The 16,802-nt window shown below is 40.9% G+C and overlaps 2 protein-coding genes across 2 annotated transcripts; one reads left to right on the forward strand and one right to left on the reverse strand.

Moving 5' to 3' along the window:
* Positions 1 to 498: 498 nt before the first annotated feature.
* LOC139338686 (crystallin J1A-like) lies at positions 499 to 4,978 on the reverse strand. The gene is made up of 10 exons (XM_070973929.1): positions 4,809 to 4,978; positions 4,282 to 4,348; positions 3,804 to 3,980; positions 3,205 to 3,303; positions 3,012 to 3,104; positions 2,770 to 2,926; positions 1,571 to 1,686; positions 1,234 to 1,311; positions 917 to 1,056; positions 499 to 821 (listed from the first exon to the last, which is right to left on the reverse strand). The coding sequence occupies exons 2-10, from the start codon at positions 4,346 to 4,348 to the stop codon at positions 723 to 725; spliced, it is 1,026 nt and encodes a 341-aa protein (XP_070830030.1). The 5' UTR covers positions 4,809 to 4,978; the 3' UTR covers positions 499 to 722.
* A 2,161-nt stretch (positions 4,979 to 7,139) lies between these two features.
* On the forward strand, positions 7,140 to 15,408 carry casq1a (calsequestrin 1a). The gene is made up of 11 exons (XM_070974465.1): positions 7,140 to 7,509; positions 10,775 to 10,868; positions 11,187 to 11,287; positions 11,458 to 11,569; positions 11,822 to 11,895; positions 13,019 to 13,149; positions 13,244 to 13,289; positions 13,373 to 13,427; positions 13,652 to 13,752; positions 13,877 to 13,951; positions 14,787 to 15,408. The coding sequence occupies exons 1-11, from the start codon at positions 7,273 to 7,275 to the stop codon at positions 15,117 to 15,119; spliced, it is 1,359 nt and encodes a 452-aa protein (XP_070830566.1). The 5' UTR covers positions 7,140 to 7,272; the 3' UTR covers positions 15,120 to 15,408.
* The last annotated feature ends 1,394 nt before the right edge of the window (positions 15,409 to 16,802 follow it).

Here is a 16,802-nt window from a genome sequence, read left to right on the forward strand (position 1 = left end):
AGCAGTGGACGTACACAGTGAGTTCATTTCAGTTGTCTTTTCATCTGCCTAATCTACACTTAACATGGAGCATGGAAAAGAAAACGGACGACATAGTTAGCTGTTTATTTATTTTTTACATTGTATAAATTGTGGGTTCGCATTGTTATAACATTCAAATAAAAAATGGAAATTGAATTTGACAATTGACGCTTTATGAATATATTTCGCAAAATGCGTATGTAAATATGTCTTCTTTGTGTTTTAAGAATACTCCTGGATTCTCTGGAAGTATAAAGATACCAATGAGATTTACTTCCATCTGTCCACAACTAATAACACAGGCATTAATATACAATATCAGGATATCACTCACCAGTCACACCTTGACTCTCAGGGACTGAATAATGTTTTAATGAAAACACGCAAGTGCTTAATTATTATCTCTATTGTTTTCTTTTCTGATGGACAGAGGACACATCGTAATTCAGCATAACTAAATACTGCACAAACAATTCCCCATGGCACATATTTTTCAGATATTTCTTTATTGCAAAAAGACTCAGTTACCGAACATCTGTAGCAAATTGTTTAACTTCAACAGAGACAAAAACATCTGGCTCCTGCCTTTCAACAGTTTAGTCAAGAACCTTCATCCACTGTTCTGTAAAGCTCAACAGTTTTCCATTTGTTCGCTGGCACCCCACACTGGACAACACATTCCTCTAACGCAGAAAGAATAACTACTGATGGTGCTTGGTGATCTTCTTGGCATGCTCCAAAACTGAGTCATAACGGAGTGTTTTTGACGTCCAGGAAGCTGGAATTCCCTCAAGTCCAACCTGTGAGAATCAAAATAGCACATTTTATACATACAGACATGCAGTACAGTGCTAATCTTAAATATAATGAATGCAAGATTAGCATGCCGCGATACCTGAGCCCCAAGACAGGCGCCAATGAAGGACCCTCTGCTACAGGTGCATCCCCCACAGCTCATGGTATCTCTGACAGCCTGCTCATAGTGCTTGGCTGTCAGGACTCCATGCAGCGCCGCTTGGAAAGCACCTGGCAAACCTGAAAGAACATCGGCACCAGATGTGAATGACATGGAGGCGTTTGAACTGCTTAGCCCAGTATTTGATGAGTAAATGACAGCTGCCTGAGTTACAGGTCGCACTCAATTACTGATCTTTTTCTTATTAAAGTATAATCCACTGATTGAAGAGGTTAACACAAGCTTTGTGAGGATACCTCATGTGTTTGGAAACACAGTGGGGATGAGCTCCTGAGGAGTCTTTGACAAATGCTCCTTCACCTGATGAATGTGTCCTGAAACCAGTCACAAAGGAAGGTAAACACAGAGTCACGCAAATACAATAAACATGTCAAATGTGAAGTTAAATAAAGCATTTATTGTTGCATGTCACTTTGTCTTTAGCTTGAGGCGTGTTTTAACAGATTATTACAAAGCAGTAACTAAGCAGTATGTTAAACTTGCACAAAATGAGGAAGACTAAAGCCTTTAATCCCATGACTCTGTCCCATGACTTTGGTGTAGTGAAGCTACAATGCTGCAGGCCTCACATACCAATGACTGCTTTGTCCAGATCCTGGGGCTGCTTCCTGTTCGGGTCACTGAGCTGATCGAGCACAGAGTCCAAGGCTTTTGGATCAGGACCATTCAGGATGAAATGCTCCAGGAACCTGGGAAATACGTCAATATACAACCCTCAGTAAGTTTTTTTATCCCAAAAAGAGCGACTCAGTTTAAACATTGCTTCTGTTTCTGCACACCTGTTATTTCCATGAATGAGTTTGAGGATTTCTGCTGCTTTGCATTCATAGATAGTTTTAAGTTGGACATTTCTACTTGGCCACTTAAATCACCAATGAATAAACACCTTCCAGTCTTAATTTGCCAAATGTGAATTACGGTACCCTCTGAAGAAGCTAATGTTATGTCAGAGATATGCTGCAAATGGTTGTTAGCATAAAACATTATCTCGTGTACATGCAACTTTGCATTCAAGTTTAAGTTGCATGTACGATCGATTTTATGCTCACTGTTTTAACATGCCTTACAATAAATATCAAGCAAACATGTGAAGAGTTTCTTATGAGGACTAAAACCATGTTGAATTGTTAACCTGTAATTCAGAAAGATGATTTCCAAATCTATATGTTACACCACTCTCTACTGCAACTACTTTCTACTTCAACTTCAAAGAACTTTATTTATCCGTTAGGAACTTCATTTGTGCAGAGCCTCAGTGCGTGTACAGTTCACATAACCAGGAACACAACACAATATACCACAATCAATCAACAAATACAATGATCAACTATCAATTAACAGTAAAAAATTGGAGAGAAGAAAATAAATCCTGCAAGCACAATAAACACATATGATAAAAACAATTGTGGATAGGTATGATAAAAAACAATTGTTAAAAATATAGTTAATAAATAAATAAATAAGAGCAATCCCTAGTTGAGTTAAAGGAGTGGTGTAAACAACCATATACATACATAAGTCAGGCGTTCATGAGCCGGATGGATGTGGGTACAAAGCTTGACATGGCTTTCTTAGTCCTGAATGCAAATGATCTGTATCTCAGACCTGAGGGTAGCAGACTGTAATGGCTGTGCAGTGTGTGAGTGATATCTGAGGCTGTGTGTGTCATTGGTCTATTTGTCATTTATTACATCTTTTTAGATCTCAGATTCAGAAATGAACAGTACTGACATCAGTAACAGCAAACTGACGTATATGGAGAGCACACTGACCTTGCAGCTGCCAGAGTCTCAGCCACACATTCATCATTGTTCTGCGTGACTCGGATGGCCTGCTCAACCTTTTCCAGCATTTCAGGCTTTCCTGCATAGCAAGCCACGATAGGAGCCAGTTTGGTGATTCCATCAACCTGACAGTCGCTCTCACAGCCTGTGGCAAATGTACACACATTAGTTAGAGCTGTTTCTCTCAGTCTTAGATATCAGATATCAGAATGAGTATAATGCAAGTTTACCCGTCTCCTCTTTTCCTGCATCCACATTCTTCAGGAAGCTCTTCAAACTGCCATGTCTCCATGGCCCCTCGATGGGCAGCTGAGGTCTTGGCCCTGGTGTACAAAAGCACATCATCATAATCCCCATAGTGCTAAGTGGGAAGAATTGAATTCATTCTTCAGCCACAACATAAAGAACAGAGAGCTTTCCTACCTCCTTTCTCTCTGTAAGGATTGTTGACCGGCGTGTCGTACTCTGACCCAGGCCCAAAGAATTTCAGTGTGCGCTGCTTCAGATCGTCAACATTTAGACCTGGACAAACAGGTTAACAGATAAACATAAAACATACACTGTAAAGCCACACAATCATCATGTTACAGGAACTTAACGTATGAGGCAAGTTGTTAATGAGACATAAACCATCATCTTGTATCCCAAGCAGAGACAGCAAGGACCAGCCTAAAAAGCCAGCTTCTTTCATACATTTATTTGTTCATTAATGAGTTCTTTCAACTCCTTTTTTTAAGTGAGGGGATGTTTTTGGAGATATTTCAGGTGTGGTGAGGATGAGTCCGTTACATGTCCAGAACAGATATGGAGCTCATCACCCTGTTATTCAGCCATCTGGAAGTGTCACAGCACTAAATATAGAGTCAGCAATGAAGGGAAGAGCACACTTGATAACAAAAACTACTGTCAACAACCACTTTTTTGTCAGATAGCATGCAAGTGAAGCTTTATTTCATAAATGACAAAGTTTAAACAGATGTGAAAGTCCGAATGGGTTGATAAGGTAAATAAAACAAGCCTACCTCCACATTCAGACAAGGACTCCAGCAGGACAAACGCCTGGTCTCCGTAGCAGCTCTGCTGGCCCGTCTGCCTCCTGTAGAAAGGGTTCGCCGACTCAGAGCGGAACTCAGGGTTTGGATCCTGAGCCAGAATCCCCTGCAGCTTCTGGAGGTCGTAGACCCAGTGGAGGGGCTGCGCTGTGAGGGACGAGTCATCAAATCACACTCATTTCTGATTGGAACAGGAATTTAGATTAAATGGCTAGCTGAGTGCAGTAAAGGTGGCTAAACCACTTGTATTGTCTTTAAAGGTAAACATTCAAATGACAGAACCACAGCAATGATTGCAGATGTCAAGATTTTGTGTAAAAATAGAGCCTTCTGAAAATCACATTTTACTGTCTTAATTAGTATTAAAACAGGGATTCTGACAAGTAAAACTAATTTTTACCTCAAGGCATTTTACTGACTGCATATAAGAGCCTTTAAATATTATTACCTGCTGCATCTGCAACAGCTGATCCCAGGATGGCTCCCATCGCTCTGTTGGCCAGAGCTGCAGCCATCTGTGAAGCAGTCACTGGGGTTATTGGAAAATACAAGTTAAGACTTTTCAAGAAGTCACCCTGGCCTGTAGGGAATTGCGTAAGGCATTTTAATAATGACATGTTATAAATTAGACACACACCCAGCTGTATCAAAACGTGAAACGCTTCCTCATTGCGTGACAGTTGTGTAACAGGCAGTTTTATCTGAACTCTATTAATCATGTGATCAGAGAGGTTGTGTACAGATTGAATACAAACGGGTTAGCTAATAGATTTAATAGCGTTAGCTCGAGCTTTCAGCAGTAACTATCGTTAGTAAGTCTGCATATGACTTGAACGCTGCACATTTTATCTGTATATTATTTTTAGCTATAACAATGACCTAGACAGCAGTACCATGACACTAACGTAGCTAACCTGCTAGCTAACGTAAGCTAGTTTTTAGGCATAAACGGAGGCTGAAATTGAGAAGTCTTACCTTAAACACGGCTCTGTGTCTAGTTACAATCTAAGACCTCGGCACATCTGCAGGTAGATGTTACGAAAGGTTTTAGCTCCTCAGCACCGCCCACAGAGAAGTAACATCGGTGTAGGTCCGCCCCGCCTCCCCCCACAATCCAAACATCAGTGCCGGAAGTGGAGCTGTTCAGGACGGAAGCTGTTAGCATGCGTGAGAATGGAGGGGGGGGGGGAAAGAAAAAAAAAAAAGAAAAAGAAAAAAAGGTCTTGTCAGTGTAGCATTATGGCATACATGAATTAAAGACAAGCCTTAATACAATGAAATTGTACTGATGTGGTGAATTTCAGATTAAATACCCCAAACACTGACAAATTGACAATCAAATATGGACTCGCTAGTGTGTAAAGCTGACCATTGTAAGGTAGCATAGCCTAGAACTCAATGTGCAACAGCCATCGAAATTTGAAAAAATTTGCAGCATCGAAGCCGATCATAACATCACACACAGCACAAGCACACAGAGCAACTGACTGAGGATTTTAGTGTAGATTTGAGTCGAGAGCGCCATCTGCTGACCAGGAGAGGAAACTGCTGCAGACATCAGTGAACTGAAGTGAGAGATCCCTATATCTCATATGAGAAAGTTCAAACTCCACACCAGAAGCCTTTTTCACAGCATTTTGACTTGTCATAGCAGGAAAGCGCAGGTGTTACTAGTAAGATTAACAATTGCTCTGTTCTCTTCAAGTGATGTGATCTGGCAGTGTGACAGCAAACCAGCATGCAGAGTCATGTAATCACTGTTTGGTGAAGTGAGAAGATGAGAATGAAAGCAGAAACAAATTTTCCACATGGATGTCATGGGTTGTCATGTAGGTGTGTGGTTTATAAACCCTTTTTTCAATCATCATGAAAGTTAATACAGCTGCTGTGACATCACTGACTGGGATGTCGCCAAAAGTGTGACATGCTTGAGAGTTTCTGCCAAGAAGCAGAGCAGACTTACAATTAAATAACCGAGGGGTAGCTATCTGAATAAATGCTGTTGGTGGTTTGAGTACCTTCAAAAGCAAGCAATAGTAAACTGCAGTGTCTGGATACAACATGTTTTATCACTCCATTCATTTAAGGCATGTGTGTATGATATATTAAGAAATTCTCCCATCGTGTCTGATACTGCAACAGAAAATGGTTCTGCAAGCTTTTATTGAAGATGTAATGTGACAACATGAGGTGTAAAACACTCCCTTAACACTCCCTCTACTGTCACTAACTCACACTCGTACAGTCAGTGCATCTTTCAACCACTTCCTTCAAATCAGGTCTTTCTGCTTTAATACTGTAGGCTGCATGTCCTGCTGCAGAAAGAGGGGTGTGTCAAAACGAGCATTACGATACCATGTAGACTGTGTTTATTTATAGCTACCTCTTCCCTTTCAATTTGTAAAGTAATATCATATGGGAACATCTGAAGCATACATGCACACATTGCACAGGACACACGTGTACTGTATAGACGGATGGATCAGACTCAAAAAGATCCAGAAAATTGCCTCATGCCCCCTCCCCGTTAAACTCTATGTTTCACTTTCTTCTTGAGTCAGGGCTAAGTGACACCTATGCACTGAATCCTCAGCAGGTGCACCACCCACTCCTCTCCTCACTCCCTCCATGTCCCTGGGTGACCCAATGCCACATTCTAGCGCTTGCACACGGTGCCAGCAGCAGCAAATTAGACACCAGCACCCCCTCCTGATATGTACTTCTCTGTCCTACATCCATTATTTTTAGCTGGGGTCCAAGGCTCCATCTACACTTAATATGGGAAAAGACTGCCTCATATTCACAGCCACCTCTAAATCTATCATATCACCCTTTCTTCATTTGGTGCAAAGCAGACAGGCTCAGTACACACCAAGCACATCCCTTCCCTCTTTGTCTCATTATTCCCTGATAATACACCATCTCCCTCCTCAATCACTGTCTTCCCCTTTTCGCACTCTTGATGGAGAGAGAATGAGTGCAGGTTGGTCCTCATCTCCTCACTCCGCCTACTTTGACAGGTCTGCAACATACACTCAAACACGCACACACACACACACACACACACACACACACACACACACACACACACACACACACACACACACACACACACAAAGCTGTCACCCCAGCAACCACAGCGGCCCCCACCTCATCTTCCCCATGCTCAGTAACACCCCACATAGACACTCACTCACACCTATGTCAGACAGGCCCAACCCCTCTTGCACCCTGCGCCTCACTGCAGTTGCCCATGTGAGGTTTTTAATAAGGTGGATGCAGGAGTTGGTCTTGCTCTCTTCTGGGTGACGCGGATTGGAAGGGGTTCTCCATACTTTTACCAAACTATTTTGCTTTTTTTTTTGTTTTGCCCCCCACCCCTCCCCTTCGTTTACTTTCCAAAACTGCAAATACATCTACATTATCTTAGAGAGGAGCCATGAAGTGGACCTGGGTGCTTGTGGCAGTCTTGCTGTCCTTTGGGGGGCTATCATTGGGTAAGGAGAGCTTGGACTTCCCAGAGTATGATGGAAAGGACCGTGTCCACGACCTCAACGCCAAGAACTATAAGTCTGTGATGAAGAAGTACGATGTCATGGTGGTGTACTACCATGACCATCCCGGATCCAGCCGCGTCGCCCAGAGACAGTTTGAGATTGAGGAGTTGGCCCTTGAGGTGGGTTGAGCTGGGAACTGTGGATAGATTAAAGAGGATAGCTTACCAATGAGGAAGCAGAGTAACTAGTGCTGGATTCATAATGCAAAGCATACAGTCTTGAACTCAACATTGCTGTTAGGTTGGAGTTTGGTTGGAGGTTCAAGTGAAGTTTGTGTTTTGATCTGGCTTAAATTTCACATAGAAGTTTAAGATACAAGTGGAAAGAGATTTTTATTTATAGTACATGTGTAACTTGTGGTTACAAGGAAAGGAAAGAGAATATTTGGCAACAGAGATGCATATTTGTTTCAAGATTTGAAATGTGTTAAATATGAAATTGAACACAGAGGGAGTTATCATGGGTAAGTGATGCTGCAAGGTAGAAAATAGCTTTGCTGGATTCAGAAATGCTGATAAGCGCAGTCCCAAAAATGTGTCACAAGCTTGTGGTGTGTCGTCAGTGCCGTCCACCGGAGGCAAAGAGCTGAGCTGTGAAGACCCAAGATATCATTTATTCTGGCAAAGGCTGAGCTTGTGTACATTGTGTGTGTGTGTGTGTGTGTGTGTGTGTGTGTGTGTGTGTGTGTGTGTGTGTGTGTGTGTGTGTGTGTGTGTGGGAGCTGATGCACTTAACACACATCAGTAGCAGGCACACCTCAGCCCTCCTGTCAGCTTGGTTAGTCTGCAGTTTCATCACATTCCTAACAGACACATGACATCATCATCATCATCATCATCATCATCATCATCATCATCATCATCATCATCACTGATTCTCTGTTTACTGAAGACATCACAGAATATCATAATGTTCACCTACTGCCATGCCACATTTTCCAGGAAAAGTTATATTTGCATGTCTTATGCTCGTCAATTGGAAAACAGCATTTTAGACAGACTCAATATCATTTGAAGAAACACTGGACTAATATCTGCTGTGACAGTTGCAGTTCTATAAAAAAGTGATGACTGATTTATGGAATACGGATCATGTGGCAACCAAATTTTATAGCATTTGGCCTTGCTGCTACACAGTGTACAGTAAAGGCTACTGCCTTATACACTTGATGCATGATTAAATTTTCAGGGGAGCTGCAAGTATTGTTGGTGGTCTTGGCGATTAAAACCAAATTCAAAATGGATTTGGGCTTCCAGCCAATGCAATGATACTGACAAATAAGTGAACAATACTCAACTGTCTCTCCAGTGTATTCAAGCTCTTCCTCTCTCTGACTCATTATTGACGGCTGCGAGTGTAATATGGAAGGAAACATTTTACAAAGCAACTAAATCCGTCAATCAGCAAATTATTACAAGTAATGTCAACAAAATAAATGAAAAGAGAGGAAACCAACATTAAAAGGCCATTAGAAAAGAGAAAAGAAGACAGTAATAACCAAAACAGAGAGAGAGTCGCTGCTCTCCTTAACATGTCACATCATCTCTGGCATCTCTGTATGGGACCATCAGGTCTCGGCTTTAGGGCTGGAGGCCAGCACTGGAGGATCTGGCTCCAGTAGTGCCAGCTCAGCTCTGCGCTGTGATTGGCACTTGCAGTACTGTACTTGTCAGCAGATCCCAGAGCACTGAGCATCAGTGCCACCTCGCCAAAATAGTCCCTGGGCTGGTGTGGCTTCTGGCACTATATTTATCCTGAGCTGCTTTTGTGGTGGGTCGAGTTCCCTGAAGACTCCTTCTCCTTATGAATGTATTATGATTTACATTTGATGTGGTTTTATTATTAGTAACAGACTTCAGCAAAAGGCTCAACATCTCAGAGGTCAAGGCTCTCCAGGGGTTAGTAAAAGTTAAATGAAATATGACACAGTGAGAGTGCGGAAGTCATAATTAATTGTTTTCTCCCTCCTGAAACAGATCATAGATAAGTACACAAGTAAACTATCTCATTGACACAGCAGGAAATTATATTTTATCATATGCGGAGTTTATATTTTTGCCATATATGCGTGCCTCACCTCTTAAAGTATACAGTTGCAGTGCATTCAGCATGCTGTGTATCATGCTATGAAATCCCATCCCAGATATTAAGGCTTTTGGTTTGACTTTACATGAGGTGGTTCCATTTCTCTGAAGAAATGAGAGCAGCAACATTTCTGCAGATACACATTCTGAACACCAAGGTCCAAGACAGGCAGATACAAAGCTGTGAAATGATTTCACACTGTATCTACCAAAAAAAACAGCAGTAAAAAGATATCATGAGATAATTAGAGAGAAATCTACAGAACTCAGATTCATATCAAGGTAAACAAACTCTTATGTATCAATGCAAATATACACAGTTATCTGTAATTCACCTCTCACTTGCAGATTTGAAATGTATCAGTTTTATTTAAGTGGTTATACAGGAGGGTGGGAAAGAATTAGATTTTTTTCTTTTTTTCCCAGATCTGTGTCTTAGAGTTTATCATCAAATGTATCTTTCTTCAGCTGTTTGGATGGTGTCAAGCCTAACCCACCTCAATCACTTGCCCTTTAAAGGTTTATTTTAGCCTACTGAAATGCCAAACGGTTGAGGTCTGCATATATTGTGAAATGCAAAAATGGTAATCAAATACTTCATTTACTTTTACAGTATATATGTATATATAACTCTAACTATGTATACTTTGAATTTTATATATGCATATATAACTTAAAATACATGTTTTTTTCATATATGCAGCCCAGCTACAAACTCTAAACTGCTTTACTGTGTCCCACCCATCTGCATCTCCTATCAAATTAAAAGAAATCCACCGGATTATCTGCACTGCAACCTGCAAGACAGCCTGTTTAGTCAAACTATTTATGCCAGTAAAAGCAGCTGCTCAAGATCTCTGATGCTGGTGTGCACTCGTATGTGTGTGTGTGTGTGTGTGTGTGTGTGTGTGTGTGTGTGTGTGTGTGTGTGTGGGTGGGTGGGTGGGTGGGTGGGTGGGTGCTTTTCCCCAACAAACACACTGAGACAGCCCTTGAAACACTTCCTCAATGCAGTCCGGCTGTGAATGTGGCAATGCCATTGGTGCAACCAAGTGTCAGTCATGAGGTTCAAGTTTCATACAGATTTAGAAAGTGCATAAGCAGCGCTCTGAAAAGCAGGCTTTTATGGTAATGAAACTACAGAGTGAAACAACTTTGTCAAAAAGGCGTAAATGTGCATAACATATGGACACAGACCCTCATTTTACTGCATACTCATACAGCCATGTGTTCTCATGTTTTATACACTTAAACTGATAAATCATGTCGTCAGTTATGTGACAGTGTATTTGTTTCACAGCTTGCAGCCCAGGTCCTGGATGAGTTTGATGATGAGGACATTGGAGTCGGCCTCATTGATGCAAAGCTTGACAAGGCCGTTGCAAAGAAATTAGGTAAACACTGAAGCGAATATACACAGCTGCTTACACTTGTTACTTCGGTCACTATGGTCTCACTCGGTCACAAGTGAGACCAGCCAGTATCAGTGTCTCAGCTATTTGTCAGAGTCAAAATAGTAATCTATAATGGCAAATCATTTGAAGGAGCCTGTCTGGCTAGAGATAATGTAGTGTGGTATGGCCTCCTTCCTGTTCTTAGCGAAGATAAATCTAAAAATGTGGGAAAGATGAGGCCAAACGGTCTATTAAACATGTGTGACCTTTGCTGTGGTTGGAGACAAATCATTTAATACTTCTACTCTCTCTCCCCAGGCCTCGAAGAGTCTGACAGTGTCTTCATCTTCACGGACGATGAAGTCATAGAATATGATGGCGAGTTCGCAGCAGACACTCTTGTGGAGTTCATCTATGATGTTCGTGAGGATATAATCTCCCAGTTAATAGCCTGCCTTATTCTAGCTATAAAAAGTCCCTGAATCCCAATTTGCTTTCTTCAAAGACGACCCACAGAATCTGACTCTGGCTTCTTCTTTCTCTGACTCCATTGTCTCCCCCCTCTCTCCTCCGCCCTCCTTTTCCATAGGTTCTTGAGGACCCAGTGGAAATTATTGACAATAGTAGGGAACTGAAAGGGTTCGAAAATGTGGAAGAGGACATCAAATTGGTGGGCTACTTTAAGAGTCACAAGTCAGAACGTAAGAATCTGTACAGCAATGGCATGATAACCTGTTGCTTGCTTTTCAAAATTGCTCATAATCACATATCAGGCAAGCCCAATAGAGCCCAGGCTCACATTGCTCGAGTTGACTTTGAGCTTTGGACTAATTTGATTTTTACGACACACCAGAACCTACATTAATGATGAGAGCAACAAGTCTACACTCTTAGATAATTCATACAGGGGCTGATCTACTGAAACAGCTTGATGGATGCATATAACATTTCAGATTTTGAGGCTTTTGCCGATGCTGCTGAAGAGTTCCATCCTCACATCAAGTTCTTTGCCACATTCAGTCCCAAGGTGAGTAACGATGATAATTAACCTAAGTTTGATCGGATACACTGAAAAAACATAATAAGACAGGTTAGAATGCAAACGAGTGCTTGAAAATTGATTTAAAACATGATCAGCTGAATAATCAAACACACTGAACTAACGTAAAAACATGAAATGCCCACAGCTACTGAAACCAATACCAATAGCAAAAAGATGCTAAAATGTTCCATAGTGGTGAGAGAGAGGTCGTAGTTGGGTGATTATTCTCTGTGGATTTGTCATTACAAGCAGCGCATGTCATGTTGCAAATGGTCATTAGATCCATCGCTGACAGAAAAATATTGATTAGTGCAGCTTTAACATGACAGCAGGTGTTGATGATCAACTATAGTATAACGTGGGCCAAAGATCAGGCTTAGACCTCTTTAATGTTTGACCTTTGATGAACACAAAATGCTCTGTGGATGATGATTCAGAACAGACTTCATTTCATGTATTTATTGTAATAATCCACTGAATCAAAGGGTTTTGAAAGTCGGTTTGTAATCCAGTGCAGAGTCTAGAATGTGTTGAATGGTTTTGAAACCCACTACTGATATTTACAAGCCAATGTGATGTTTGTCACAGTTTAACTGTTGAATAAATACACCAGTTTCCCTCAATCACAGTGGTATATCAAGTGGACAATAATTAGCATCTATTGCAATCACCTCACTTGAAAACAGGTGTAACTTCAATGTTAAAGGATACAACACCAGAATGGAGAGATAAAGGGAAACACATGAAGTAGAGAGTAAATACTTGACTTTTTAAAGTTCTTCATCAAATTGCATTTTATTTCATCTACAGCAGAATCTTTAAACTTAATCTCAATTATTCACACATCTTCATATGCAGGAACTTCAAGACCATCATGCTCAGTTGATCTGCACTGTGGCCTAATACTAAAATTAAGTTGATGTAGTTCTGATCAGGATCAAAACAGCTTCCATACTTTCATTAATTTCAAATATAGATTTTGCCCTCTAAGAGTCAAATGACAAATAGTTTGAATTTATTGTAAATGTGAATGAAACAGAACATCCTTATGGTTCCCAGGTCTTTCATGCTCAGGCACTGGTTCTAATATTTTGCCGGTGTGTCACAGATTGCCAAGGCTCTGGAGCTGAAGCTTAATGAGGTGGACTTCTATGAACCCTTCATGGATGATCCAGTGGTCATCCCAGGAAAACCTTACTCTGAGGAGGAGCTGGTGCAGTTCATCGAAGATAATGACAGGTGAGCAGCATTACTGTTCTCACAAGGTACAAGCTTCACCTTCCATACTGAAAAAACAACACACATTCATTCTGATTCCTCTGTGCTTTTCAAGACCAACCCTGAGGAAGCTGCAACCACACAACATGTATGAGATCTGGGTAAGAAAACTTTCAGATCAGATGACAAACACCCACTCCAAGTTCACCCAAGTGGGTTGACTTTGTCTTCACTCTTTCCACAGGATGATGATGTTGATGGTGAACATATCATTGCTTTTGCAGAGGAGGCTGACCCAGGTAAAAGAACCCTCAACTGACTGTTAACCACCAGATTATGATGGATTTATAACCAGTCACCAAGTGCAAATCTAGACAGGGTTACATGGGGGTTGCAAGAGGCTTTTGGAGACTATCCCCTGCAGCTAAAGAGTAATAAAAGGACCTGCAGATCCCCAGTACCCCACTGATTCTCCCTTTAATAACTTTGTCTCAGTTTCACTGTTGTCCTCTCCTCTGCTCAGATGGTTTTGAATTCCTTGAGATCCTGAAGCAAGTTGCAGAGGATAACACAGACAACCCTGACCTCAGCATTGTCTGGATTGACCCTGACGATTTCCCCCTGGTGAGAATATAACACCAGAAAGCATGCTGAAGCACACTGAAACATTATCTTCACAAATGTCACATTCCTTTGACTGACACTGTCTGATAACAGCAGGATTAATCAAAATGATTTTTCCCTCCAGCTTCTGCCACACTGGGAGAAGACCTTTGGAATTGACCTGTCCTCTCCACAGATTGGTGTTGTCGATGCTGATGATGTGAGTCATAGTCCTGCGTCTTGCTGAGCTCTGTAATACACATATAGACAAGACTGAATTACCAACTGGACAGAGTGGGCAACTGCTTTGGGACCCAAGGCCCATGAAGGCCCCAGGTTATCTCTGGTGCTATCACATTGTTGTTATTTGATTAATTGTAACTTTGACTGGAGACACTACAAATTAAAATAATAAGGGCCAGGTGGTATCTCAGTGAAGATAGTCTGGTTGTTTTTGAGACTCTGGGTAAAATTGGATTGGAAAATGTGCACATCTGTGGGTTCAACAGGGGCCCACAAGTAGGTGTTGCACAGGGGCCCTCTTGCAGGCAAATCTGACCCTATATAGATCCACACTGTATCTATATTGTTTAAAAAATATACTAAAAGCTACGACCCTTCTTAAAACTGTCCCCTTAAAGGTAACCTATGGAGTTATTCTGTGAACAAACACAATGTGTGTATCTTTGAAGTATAATAGTGTGTTAAATGCATTTCTTTCCTCACAAAACACTTGTGAAGCAGATTTTTTTTTTTTGTTGCATTTTTTAGATCATTCCTTGCTTACATCCCTGTTTTGATAGCTTAAAATGTTCGTCTTCGCTGTCTTTGTGGTTATATTGCAACTGTTGATTGCGATTGTGTGTAATATCTCATTGCCAGTGAGTCTGTGCAACATGCGTGTGTCCTGAGTATGATGAAAAAAAAACAGGGGCCCGATTATGAAAACATTTCTCTGTAGAGCTACTAGTAGTCTACAGGGTACCTTTAAGGTTTTTGCCTCCACAGAGAATCCACAGTGGAGTTGGTTTCATTCACTCTCCTTCACTCTGCAGGCTGACAGCGTGTGGATGGACATGGACGATGGCGAGGATTTGCCATCTGTAGACGAGCTGGAGGACTGGATTGAGGATGCTCTGTCAGGTGAAATCGATCCTGATGATGATGATGATGATGATGACGATGATGATGACGATGATGATGATGATGACGATGATGACGACGATGATGACGATGATGATGATGATGACGATGACGACGATGATGATGACGATGATGATGATGACGACGATGACGACGATGATGATGATGATGACGACGATGATGACGATGATGATGATGACGATGATGACGACGACGACGATGATGATGACGATGATGATTATTAAATCATTAAGTCATAATTTACTCTTTAAGTCTGACCAATGCAGTTTCAAGAGTCAACATCATTAACTCTGTCAGATCGTCCTCTTTTTTATCTGGTTCTTATTTTGAACTTGTCAATTCATTTTGATATCACATCTTTTCATCATCCTCTCTCTGCATCTCACCATAACAATATTCCAATAGTTGTTTATCCCTCACCCAGACATATCTGTGAATCCTCCATGTAACAAAGTACTTTCTAAGATCCCACATTGCCTTATTCCCACATGTAACACTGTCTGGTACAATAAAAAAGAAATTCCCTCAAAACCTTACCATCTAGTGCTATTGATTTTCAGATTATTAAAGATTTATTTTCCAAAATACTGGAGGGGTTTCAACATTGTACACATTATGTCTGAGTCCATCTGTGGAGTCTGTTGCAGTTTGAATGTGTTTTACTTGTTCACTTACTTCCTTGTTCGCCCCAGTATCGAAACAACCTTAATCAGATTCAAGGGTGCTAGCAGGCTTTTCTGACGGGTCTTAAGTATCACCAGCCTACTTTGTGAAATCAATGTAACGCTGTACACTGAAAGTGCTGTACATCACATGGATGTTTTCTACGATGATGAAATATGACAACAGCCATATTCTATTTTTGTAACAAGAGAAATTTAACTTACTGTAAAGTCTTAAATAAATGACAGCTTGGACAGAAACCCCATAACTGTAGAGTTTTTTAAAAGTGTTTGTGTGTGTATGGGATTGTATTTATGATTTTGGGTGTGTGTGTCTGTGTATGGTGATGTCCAAAATGCAAAAAGCTACTATCTGTAAGGTTTTAAGATTTGACAGCAGCACAGACAGACTCTTTTTCAACATACAAAACCTTAACTCTATCAGGATCATTTGAATCAGTCAAAAATATAAATCCATACATAGCAGCTTTTAAATAAGCTTTAAGATTGCAAGATGAATCAGAAATGGACTGAGGTGTTTTTTCTGGGTTGGCACCTGCCCACTATCCTTTGAATAGTGCAGTCATACAGTGTGTACAACAACTGATCTATTTTTCCACTGATATTTCCAGCAATGGCGGGTTGGACTTGATAAACCTGTGGTAGAAATTTATGGATATGAAAGAATGTCTAATTTATGCTTTGATGTAATTGTTGACCAGACAGGTCTCAGAGTCTTTCATGCTTTGCACGTTTTATGTTGGGAGGCTCCTGGGTGTCTGAAGGGAACGATAAGATGTCGACCTTGTCGATGTTCCAGACTCCCCTGATAATGGAAGAGTCTGAGTCTTGAGTAACACACACATATTGTCTTGCCTCCTCTCTGGTGGCATGATTATATGTGATTCTGTATGACGTAGGTCATACTTTATAAAGCTGAGCAAATGTAATGTTACTTTAAGTTTCTGGTATCTGACTGCATACATGCTGTACCAAAATTGTACCTGATATCAGATTTGTTTTGAAATAAACAATTCAACAACAAATGGGGCTCATCGAGTTTATTCTTTTATTCACCAAAGTGAAGACTGAACAGAAAGCACACATGGCAGCGTCATACATTTTGCAAAAAGTGTCAGACCAGAGCCATTTCCCACCATAATGTGTTTAAAAACCCCAAATTCTGTGGGAAAGGTAGCGTTTTTCAAGAATCCGCACAAAGACAGGTTTACAGAACAGCAACAC

The sequence above is a fragment of the Chaetodon trifascialis genome, chromosome 11, assembly GCF_039877785.1.
Source record: "Chaetodon trifascialis isolate fChaTrf1 chromosome 11, fChaTrf1.hap1, whole genome shotgun sequence".
In the NCBI taxonomy this organism is placed as follows: domain Eukaryota; kingdom Metazoa; phylum Chordata; class Actinopteri; order Chaetodontiformes; family Chaetodontidae; genus Chaetodon; species Chaetodon trifascialis.

What these genes read in the sequence shown, in the direction of transcription:
- casq1a (XM_070974465.1), top strand. Translation starts at nt 7,273, where the DNA reads ATGAAGTGGACCTGGGTGCTTGTGGCAGTCTTGCTGTCCTTTGGGGGG. An exon ending in TTGAGGAGTTGGCCCTTGAG is followed by an intron (nt 7,510 to 10,774) that starts GTGGGTTGAGCT and finishes TTTGTTTCACAG; the next exon opens with CTTGCAGCCCAGGTCCTGGA. An exon ending in ACCCTGACGATTTCCCCCTG is followed by an intron (nt 13,753 to 13,876) that starts GTGAGAATATAA and finishes TTTTCCCTCCAG; the next exon opens with CTTCTGCCACACTGGGAGAA.